This window comes from Aegilops tauschii, chromosome 7 (genome assembly GCF_002575655.3).
Source record: "Aegilops tauschii subsp. strangulata cultivar AL8/78 chromosome 7, Aet v6.0, whole genome shotgun sequence".
Taxonomy (NCBI): Eukaryota; Viridiplantae; Streptophyta; class Magnoliopsida; order Poales; family Poaceae; genus Aegilops; species Aegilops tauschii.
The window spans coordinates 188,947,670-188,958,825 of record NC_053041.3 but is presented as its reverse complement, the minus strand read 5'-3'; the positions used below and the strand labels follow the sequence as shown (position 1 = coordinate 188,958,825).

Genomic DNA, 11,156 nt, shown 5'->3' with positions numbered 1-11,156 from the left:
AAGGGAGAGGGGGAGGCGCAGCCTTGCCCCTTCCTCCAAGGAAGGGTGCGGCCAGGGGGGAGTCCTTCCCCCCCAAGGCACCTCGGAGGTGCCTTCCCCCTTTAGGACTCTCCCTTTTTTCTTATCTCTTGCGCATGGGCCTCTTGGGGCTGGTGCCCTTGGCCCATATAGGCCAAGGCGCACCCCTTACAGCCCATGTGGCCCCCCGGGGCTGGTGGACCCCCTTGGTGGACCCCCGGACCCCTTTCGGCACTCCCGGTACAATACCGATAAAGTGCGAAACTTTTCCGGCGACCAAAATAAGACTTCCCATATATAAATCTTTACCTCCGGACCATTCCGGAACTCCTCGTGACGTCCGGGATCTCATCCGGGACTCCGAACAACTTTCGGGTTTCCGCATACATATATCTCTACAACCCTAGCGTCACCGGACCTTAAGTGTGTAGACCCTACGGGTTCGGGAGACATGCAGACATGACCGAGACGCCTCTCCGGTCAATAACCAACAGCGGGATCTGGATACCCATGTTGGCTCCCACATGCTCCACGATGATCTCATCGGATGAACCACGGTGTCGAGGATTCAATCAATCCGTATGCAATTCCCTTTGTCAATCGGTATGTTACTTGCCCGAGATTCGATCGTCGGTATCCCAATACCTAGTTCAATCTCGTTACCGGCAAGTCTCTTTACTCGTACCGCAATGCATGATCCCGTGACTAACGCCTTAGTCACATTGAGCTCATTATGATGATGCATTACCGAGTGGGCCCAGAGATACCTCTCCGTCACACGGAGTGACAAATCCCAGTCTCGATCCGTGCCAACCCAACAGACACTTTCGGAGATACCCGTAATGCACCTTTATAGTCACCCAGTTACGTTGTGACGTTTGGCACACCCAAAGCACTCCTACGGTATCCGGGAGTTGCACGATCTCATGGTCTAAGGAAGAGATACTTGACATTGGAAAAGCTCTAGCAAACGAAACTACACGATCTTTTATGCTATGCTTAAGTTGGGTCTTGTCCATCACATCATTCTCCTAATGATGTGATCCCGTTATCAATGACATCCAATGTCCATAGTCAGGAAACCATGACTATCTGTTGATCAACGAGCTAGTCAACTAGAGGCTTACTAGGGACAGGTTGTGGTCTATGTATTCACACATGTATTATGATTTCCGGACAATACAATTATAGCATGAACAATAGACAATTACCATGAACAAAGAAATATAATAATAACCATTTATTATTGCCTCTAGGGCATATTTCCAACAGTCACGACCATGGCCACCGCCACGGTCGGAGAGGCGAGGCGGTCGTCGGAGGCCGCCGGCGGGGGGCGGGGTGAGGAGCTCCAGGGAGTCGCCGGACTCACCCCCCGCGGGTGGGAGGGTCGGAGAAGGCGCGGCGAAGGAAGCGCCTCCGTCGCCACCCGTGGGGACCGGGGAGGTCGGACCAAGGGGGGACGGGGGCTCCGGGTCCGCCGGCGTGGGGCGAAGGGCGGAGTCGGTGGAAGGAGAGCGAGGCGACGAAGGCGGCATGACGAACAGGCCCACACTGGAGATGTCACTGGCCGACTCCGACGGAGGAGGAGAGGGCGCGACCGGGGGGGGGGGCAGACGGAGAGCCACCGCGAGGTCAGCGGCCGACACCCGAGTGCGCCCAGCCCCGGAGTCGCCGCGACCCGAAGGTGGGTTGACGGGCTCGCGGGACGGGGAGCGGGAGTGCTCCGACAGGTCCTCATCATCCTCAGGGTCGTCGAGGCGGGAGTGGCGGGGCCGCCTGTGGTGGGAGTCGTCGGCATCATCTGGGCCGCCCCCCTGGTGGCTGTCGTCGGTGAAGCGGGGACGGCCGATGTGGTTCGGAGGCTCGGGGCAGATCTTGAGGTCGTAGCCGTCGTCGTTGAAGAAGACCCGAATCGTGGCGCGGAGCTTGGAGGAGTCCAGACACTTCACCTTGACCTGGACCTCCTCCTCCTTGCGCAGGGAGAGCTCATCGACCACCACCACCTTGCCCAGGATCTTGGACATACTGCGAATGACGCGCTCAGACCGGGCCACATCTGGCAGGCCGGTGATGAGGAGCCAAGCAGTGTCCAGAACCGCCACGGCCTTGGGGTCCCACCTCGGCTCAGAGATGTTCACCACTAGCCCGTTGAGGGCCAAGGTGATGTTGCCGCTGCGGGTGCAGTACCCCATGCTCAGGGCGTCGGGGAAGATCACCGTCAAGGCGTTGGCAGAGGTGGTGGTGACCTGCCAATCCCACTTGCACCTGCACAAGTGGTTGAGCTCGGCCTCGATCAGCTCCGGGGTGGTAGAGCTTCATTCATTGTCATCTTCAACAAAAATCAGTGCTACAAAGTTTGCATCATGGAGCATTGTCAGTAATTTGTTTTGATTCATGTTCCGTTGGGATATCAGCAACTTTCTTTATAGCTTGATCAATCGGCTTATCTATGGAACACATGCTCTTTTGCCCCACCGAATAACTACAGACAGTTGATGGGACTGATGATGCACAGTACATGCGTTGTCGTTCATTCTCCGGCTGCAGAGCACGCCACAGCTGCTTTACCTCTTTGCATCGCAGGAGGTTGCCCATCAACTGCAGCGTATCAGGCTGGCCACACACATCGTCACATCCCCATGGAATCCATGGATAGAAAGAGCGAGCGAGAGGGATCCAGTTCCTAAATTGTCCTGTGGTGCGCGTGTCGATCAACTGCGGTGTATCTAAAATGCACCGGACATAACTTAACTTGTAAAAAAACTAAAATGGTTTTGCAACAAGACGATAACAAGAAGCATGAACTTGGCTATTTGGCATCCCAGTTTCTCGCATTAACTTGGGCATGGACAGCAACTTATTTCGTCATAGCAAAGTTACAGAATTCGACCATATTTGATACAAATCATACAAGTGACAGAAGCCATTCAACTGACGACATGAGCACATGATTCTGAGTGAGCTTGACAGAACTATAGGTGATAAGAGTCTTCTTTTAAGTTATGTTCAAGCTACAATATCAATGTCAATACTTAATGCTACTGTCAAGGATGCACAAACAGGCAATTGATAAGAAAAACAAGGGAAAGGAAATGTACCGAAAATAGTAGTACTATGCAACCTCAAGAGGATGTAAATAGATTAGTTTCAAACTGTGATATGGCAATACCAGTTTCAAAGAAGTTGGTTCTGCGATGGAAGAAAGCAAATAAAATTCATCATTTTTCTACATAAGGCTAATACAATTAGCAATTTGCATGCATAATCAATGGGAAAGACATATGATACGACATGATCAAATAACTGAACCTAGACCATCGGCACAACAATGATAAATAATTTCTAACAGTAGGGAATGGTACCTATTCAATTGGAAGAGTATGATACAATTTCTTGCCATTGATTGATAATCTCAGTATCTTGTTGAAAACCTCTCAGTTGCACTGATGATGCTCCTTGCATTTAAATATAACTGTTCAATGCTTCATAAATCGTAACGTAATAAAGTAGAATAAAATCAAAAGGTATGGACAGAAAAGTTAGAGACTGAAATAATAGGGTACTGGATAGAAAACCAGTATAAAAATACCAATAAAATAGAAATAAAAGTAACATTTGGACTGAACCAACACTTCATTCGAAATGAGGCCACTTGAGTGCTAAATTCCTTGTTTCCATTCCGACATTACCGAAAAAGGCTTTCGCCCCGCTTTATATATAAAGCATCGACCAGAAGTGCAAATCCGAGTATAACACGCACCCCCACACACCACACACACACCCAAGGCAAGATACAAGGGTGCCGATGCACCGCAACACTACCCAATCGACCACCAAGCACACTCCCAAACACTTGGGGCCGACGAGGACCTTCCGAGACCTAGCCACCGAGAAGAAGTGAAGTGGGACAATGGCGAAGCATGGACTCCAAGGCGGTGCCTTCAAGAAGGGCACGACACCGAAAGCCGCCACCGCCCGATCACGGAGATCAAGTTTTCACCCGGAGCAACACGGAGAATAGCCTTAACGTTAATGGCGAGGTTCAAAAGAGGAAAGGCTTGCGGTGGATACCTAGGCACCCAGAGACGAGGAAGGGCGTAGCAAGCGACGAAATGCTTCGGGGAGTTGAAAATAAGCATAGATCCGGAGATTCCCAAATAGGTCAGTGCTCTCTCCTCCGACTTCCCTAGAGCCTCCGGTATCACAGCCGAGACAACGACGGGTTCTCCACCCATACGGGGATGGAGCGACAGAAGTATGGAAATAGGATAAGGTAGCGGCGAGACGAGCCGTTTCCAGTTGTTGTTCCCCTCCCAAGGGCAGGTTCTTACGCGTTACTCACCCGTTCGCCACTGGAAACACCACTTCCCGTTCGACTTGCATGTGTTACAATCCTCTTCCTGCTGAGCCCCCTTTCTCCTCGGTCCACAGAGAAAAAAATGTAGGACTAGTGCCGAACGGAATGCTCAAACCGGAACTGCTAGAGGAACGAATTTTCAATAGCATAACTTGGGCTCCTAGAATATGGCGCCCAAGAGAACACCACGACGGAGCCTTCATGAAGGAAACGACGCCCGCGGCGCCGCGACCGTCGGCCGAAGAAGACCGGGCAAGTGATGTACTCCGGTATTAACCCTCTACCAGACCACCATGCTTCGCCAAACATCACCAACCATGCCACCCACGTGGCCATGGCTGCCCGACCGCACCCAAGACGCGCGCTCCGCCCATGAACACCGCGCCTCCCGCCGCCAGGGCCACCGCCCAGCATCCAAGCAACTCCGGGAACACCCAAAGGCCTTGGCTTTGGCCTGACTGGCAGCCCTCGCCTATGAAGATGCCAGCAACCGCCCTGCCTCGAACATCGCCATAGCCCCAACAAAGAGCACACAGCCGAGGAAAGGGGGAGGAGGAGCGGACGCATCCGGACCGGTGCACCCCCGCACCGGCGACGGGTGGCCATCGGGGCCTCCCATCCCTCCTGAGAACTCCCTACCGGACACACCCCCGTGTCGCCTCATCATGACGCCCGCCGCAGGTCGACGCGAGGCCACCAACGGCAGCTCGCCCAACCATCAACCAAAAGCACGAAGCCAGCCCGCACCCACAGCCAAGAGCACTCACCGGAAGAGCCATCCCGCGCCGCTCGCCGCCGTCCAGGGGCCGGAACAGGGGAGCCCTGACTGGAGGACGGCCAGCGCGCACCACCAGCATGCGTGCCCGCCGCGAGCCCGACCACCGCGCTGCACGCAGCAGCGGAAGCACGGGCGCCCGCCGGCGAGGCGCCGCGCGCCGCCCGCGCCCGCCGTACCGCCAGATCTGGCCGAGCCCAGACCTGGCCGCCACCGCAGCCACGAGCGTGAGCCGCCCCGTGCAGCCCACCGCGCTGCCACCAAGCCCTCGCTACCCCGCCGCCAGGGCCCGCCGCCGCGCCTCCGCGCCCCGCACCAGCGCGAAGCACCGCCGTCCGCCGCCGCCCCGCGCCAACAGCCTCCGAGCGGGATGAAGAAGAGCCCCGCCGCCACCGGCGCCGGCGAGGGAGGGAAGGGGCGGGAGGAGGCCCGAAGCCGGCGGCTAGGGTCCCCCCCCCCCGGTCGCCACACGGGAGCGACGCGGGGAGGATAACTCTGTCGTCTCCTCCATTCCGACATTTCAAAATATATCAATTTTCAAATGGCAATCCAGCATCATAATTGTCTCTGTGTGTAAATAAACAACCATATATACCTTCATCCTGCGGTTCAAGGCCATATCTGGCAGCTCTTTGTGCTTATTCACTCACATTTGCTTAACCCGGTCTTTCTCTAGTGTAACTGTGGAAGAAAGAATGTACAGATTATCCTTTAATATCTCATTAGCCTCCTATTACCACATGTATGCTAACCCAAGCATATTTATTTAATTCCTACTATATACTAGCATTTCATCCAGCAATAGCCTCCAACATCTGTATCGAAAAAATAGCCTCCAACATAAAATCCAGCAAACCAAACACGAGTAGCTGCCGCTAATTGAGATATTCTAGTACATTGCTTAACTGACAGATTTGCAAATACTTAATTGATCTAATACAGGTACATTCTGAAGAGAAGTACATGGACAGTACATAACCAAGGAAGAGACAAGTGGAGTTCAAGTGGTAATATTACATATACTTTTCGCTCCACTATCCAGAGCTGCACCAAGCTGATGTTGTCGCGGCCCCCATCATCGTGTAGGAACATCTCGTGGATTCGATCCTAGTGATTGGGCAGTGGGTTCGGTGGGTGGACGCACTTTCAAGCGCAAGGTCAGACTCATTTCTTTGGACAGCTTTAACTAGTACCTGGCGATATGATTCGACCTCAACTTTCTGTCATATGCCCCAATCAGAGGCCGCGTGGAGAGCAGCTGCCCACGCCTTTGCTTCAGCACAGGTTGCTGTCAATAATTATATTCCGCAGCAATCTAGCAGCTCCCGGATTGTCGCGAATAACAAACCCCACCCGCCATTGGTATCTGATGCATTGAGGGATCCATCACAGTTGAGCTTCAGACTGTCACCTTCAGACTTGTCCCACTCTAGCGCTGGTTTAGCTGTGCCTTACGTGCGAAGTTTTTCCGCACAGATTTCGGAGAATCAGTGGCCCAATGATTTAGTTCCGCGGCTAGCTTTTCATGATGGTCAATGGTTTAGGGGGTGTTTGGTTCAGGGACTTTTTAGTCCCATAGATTAGAAAAAGTCCCTAAAAAGTCCCTAAGAACCAAACGGGAGGGACTTTTTCTACAGGGACTAGAAAAAACTCTACTGGAGAGTCTTTTTTATTAATCCCTGGGACTAGAAAAAGTTCTAAAACTTCTGAACCAAACACCCCCTTAGCTGCTCACTTTATTCCCCCAGTTCCACTCCCACCACTTCCAGAGTAAACAGGAGATAAGGATTCTTCTATGTTCCCGCAGCTGAAGAAGCTTTTCATGATGCTCACCTGCGTCCTTGCATGCACTCTTGTCATTCGTTCTGCGGTTGCAGAGCACGCCACAGTTGCTTTACCGGCTGTCGATGAAGTGCTGTTCACGCTGGCCATACACATCCCATCCCCATCGATTCGATCTGCATGCGTCTGCGTCTACATATTCTTTTTCGCGGGTGAGTCCATGTCCATCAGCTAGCTAGCAGACCTGTCTGACTTGCCCATCATAATATAATTATTAAGGTCGTCTTGAGCTGTCGCCGTGGATCATCAACTCGTCCAGCTCGAGAACTCTAGTGTGACTGGCGCCGGCGTAGTGAATATACACACGTGAACCCAGCCCATTTCCCACTGCCGAGAGAAATGCAGTCGAGCTCCAGCCCATGCAAGCAAGCACCAAACCAAAGCAGCGCGCCGGAGGGGAGTCGGGTCCATGGACCTGGCCGCGAAACGGGGCTGGCTTCCGCCGCTCCGTGCGGATCGACGGGCCCCGTGCTGGAGGCAGGGAGCGGAGCGCCGGAGGAGCCACGGTGCTTCAAGCCAGGGTCTCAATCGACCTCGGAATCCAGTCCCCGCCGCTCGACATCGACGGAGACGAGGACAGAATCAGCGCGCTCCCGGACGACGTCCTCCTAGCAATCCTAGAGCGCCTCGACATGTGCGAGGCGTTCCGCGCCAGCGCATTCTCCAGGCGGTGGCGGAACCTCCCCCGCCGGCTCTCGCTCCTGCACCTCGACGTCCGCCAGTTCGGCCGAGACACTTCGACGGTCGACCTCGGGGCAATGCCTCCGGCGGTCGAGACCATGCTGGCGTTCACGGGACTGATGTCTTCGGCTGTCGAGGCCATGCAGGCTGTCGAGGCCATGCAGGCGTTCACGGGAGCGCTGCTCAGATCACTGTCTGCGTCTCCTCCTCCGGTGACCCTCAGCCTCTGCTTCTTCCCTGTGACGAACCTGACCTCCATAGGCCGCGCCGTCGAGGACGTTATCACCCGCGGCGAGACTAAGTATCTTGAATTTCACATCCGCACGCCATACGGTCATGGTCGGCTGGCGAGGCACGAGTTCATGTCCTTCTCCCGTGCCTGCCCAGTTGCCTTCCGGTGGCTCACGATGCTTACATTCGACAATATTGCGTTTGATGATTCCGACATCCCCGACCTCATTAGCGCTTGCGATAGGCTCAGACACCTCACTCTGAGCTCCTGCAGACTGGTTGAATTTTACTCTCCGCTCGAGATCCACACGCCATGCTCCAGACTCCAAAAGCTCTTCTTCATAGACTTTGATTGCAGATGGATCGCGTTGATGACTTTACCCAGACTTACAGAACTGCGGTGTGTTGGAAATAACCACGATGTGTGTGTCCAACTGATCGTGGTTATTTCCAACACGGTGCCAATCTTGGCGCTCCGAAAACCCTCGGCCGGTGCGGTTCGGCCAGGTTCCGGAGCTTCGCCGTGTGTCCCTCATTTCTCGTGCGACGCCCTGTCATGCGCCACTCGCACTCGGGTATACAATGGACTCCTGGCAACTTGTCTAATTTGCATCTAGATTTTGTCAGCGGGATGGTGAGTTAATTTTGATTTGCCACATGAGTTTTCGTCTGCGTCTAAATATTGTATGTTTTTCTTCTTCTCCACCAATTTCATCTGTCTATTTGTGTTCCTCCTCTTGTTGCAGATTTGGATTCAGATGGAACGTCCGAAGCAGCTCACTGCTAAATTCAGAAACCTGACCAATGTGGAGCTTTTTGGTATCTTTCCTAAGTATGATCTGAGCTGGACCATATTTTTCCTTGAAGCTGCACCTGCCCTGCAAAATTTCAGAGTATGTCTGATACTTAATCTTCTCTAATTTAAAATTTTAAATGGCAAATATGCTTTAACTGCATTGTTCTTGTTCCTATGTTTTCCTGCACGGGCTGATTGCGAGTTTAAGTGTAACATGTATTGTTTATTTTCTATGACATGCATGAAGTTGTCTCGAGAAGGGCATTTGTGTACCGACTATGCCATCAAGACCAATGTGGTGTGGAAGCCATCCAAGAACTTTAAGCACCTGAACTTGAAGTTGCTCCGGATGTCCGGGTTCGAGGACGAAGACAAGGTGACAAATTACATAAGGCTAGTCATGAAGCGAACTGTGTGGTTGAAGAGAATCGAGCTGCATGGTGAAAACCCATGCAATAAATGCGATGCCATTGACCCGACGTCGAGGAGACCCCACGTGGATGAAGCTCGCAGGCGTCGGATTAAGGAGAAACTCACACATAAGTCATCCTCATCCGTGGAGATAATAATATGTTGATGGATCTGGTCAAGGAATGTAGCTGCCGGAGTGAAAAACTAAAGATTGTGTATGACTACTAGGTACTGATAACCTGACAATGCGTGATTGCTGAGAACCTCAGAGTGTAGCTAAATTATGTGTACTGCAGTTTGGATGCATGCTTTTCTTTTCACTACTTGCCTAGTGCATGCTGATTTGTTCACCTGCTTCGGCATCACTCAAATTCTTAACTTCTTAGGAAACCTTGTGCCTTTTGAATTTCTGTGTTAACGTCAACTCTGACTAAAGAGGTACAGCAATGTATGCTGATCCGTGCACCATCTGGAGGGTGTCATTCAAATTATTTTGTCGTTCTCTTTCCAGAATATGACTGACTTTGGGAGACCTTGTGGTAGGCATTCAAAAATTGTTTGCATGTGCCTAGACAGGGCATTCAAAACCTTGTGACTGACTTTGGGAAACATTGGGCTTATCGTCGTGGTCATAAGTTCTCACAGTAATGGTGTTCTTCGCGGGATCAGTCTGTGACCAAGAACAATGCGCTCTGCTTTCAAAATCTTAGGAGCTCGTTAGGTTGCTAAAGTTGATAGAAATTGGAATGCTAAATTGCATTTTGTGCGAGGTAAATCATGACATGTGTCACTTTTCATCAAGTTCTTCCCTGTGGTTTTATTTTGAACCAGATTCAGAGCATTTAGAATGCCAATGGGAGTGAGGCGATGTGGCGCTCGTGATCCAATGAGCCAAAAATAAGAAACACACAATTATTAAATTTTCCAAAAAAGTTGAAAATATTCCCAAATGTTATAAGTATGTAGTACACAAACATTTTTCCTTCCACTAATATACGAATTTTCATTTTCATACAATCCGGAAGCTAGTGAGGTGAGACCTCCCCAGTTCTGAGACCACATTTGGGATGGCTGTCCAGATTTCTTCGTCGCCTTCTTTCTCGGTACCGTGATCTTCTTTCTTGGTACCGCAATCTGATCTTCAGTTTGTTGTCGCCAACATCTTATGTCTCCAACAGAGGACTTCTAGGAAACTGTTTAGCAGCCTAACGAGCAGGTGGACAGGTGGAGCAGTTTTTGAGCGGAGCATCAGTGAAAATGTCAGCAAATCTATAAAATGTGTCTACTGATTCTTCATCAACCATATCAACAGGAGTCTATTGACTCGGTGAGCCGTTTTCTTAAATTTCGCTTCTTTAGCTTTGCAGCTGATTCTTCGGGAGGAGCACTTGTTGTCATCAACAGTTTACCCACTGAGTTGGGTTCAGGGTGGGCGATTGCAATATGCTTTGGAGCGTTTGCAAAGCTTTTCTTCTGCCGATTGGGCTTAGTTGAGCCATCGGCCTCTACTGATGCACTACCTTACGCAACCTTAGATGCCTTAGCAACTTCCTTTGTTGCTTTCTTTGCTGCCTTCCTTCTGACTTTTTCTAAAGGAAAGCCATCATGTCTTTTTAAACAGGGAGGATCATCAATTGCATTTGGTTCAAGAGGTGGGCGAATAAATACATGATTGGGAGCCGTTCCAGGTGTCTGAAGATCTTGCCATGGCAGTGAGTAAATGCAAATTTCAGAGCATACTGGGGATTGACATATCTGAAATAATACCATCATGTAGCCCAATATCTGCGAATTTTCTAAAGCATATGCTTCGTGTCATCTCCATTCTCACGAGGAGGTGTTTCATAACCTTCATCTTCTGCACAGTCTAGAGCAGTACCAATTGTTCGGGTGAGTGGTGTCCTTTGCGAATGGCTTTTCTGAAGAAATTCTCATTTTATTCTCTGGCTTATCAGTAGTCTAAATTGGATGCTTCACCAGCCCCCTCTCTTCGAGCTGATGCCAGATTCTGCTAGAGACTCAACATGCGCGCCAGAGTAGAA

The 11,156-nt window shown here is 51.3% G+C and overlaps 1 protein-coding gene across 1 annotated transcript; it reads left to right on the top strand.

Annotated features, from left to right (window-relative positions):
• Window positions 1-7,133: 7,133 nt before the first annotated feature.
• On the top strand, window positions 7,134-9,504 carry LOC109735842 (uncharacterized). The gene is made up of 3 exons (XM_020295048.4): window positions 7,134-8,482; window positions 8,654-8,800; window positions 8,951-9,504. The coding sequence occupies exons 1-3, from the start codon at window positions 7,355-7,357 to the stop codon at window positions 9,278-9,280; spliced, it is 1,605 nt and encodes a 534-aa protein (XP_020150637.1). The 5' UTR covers window positions 7,134-7,354; the 3' UTR covers window positions 9,281-9,504.
• Window positions 9,505-11,156: the final 1,652 nt, after the last annotated feature.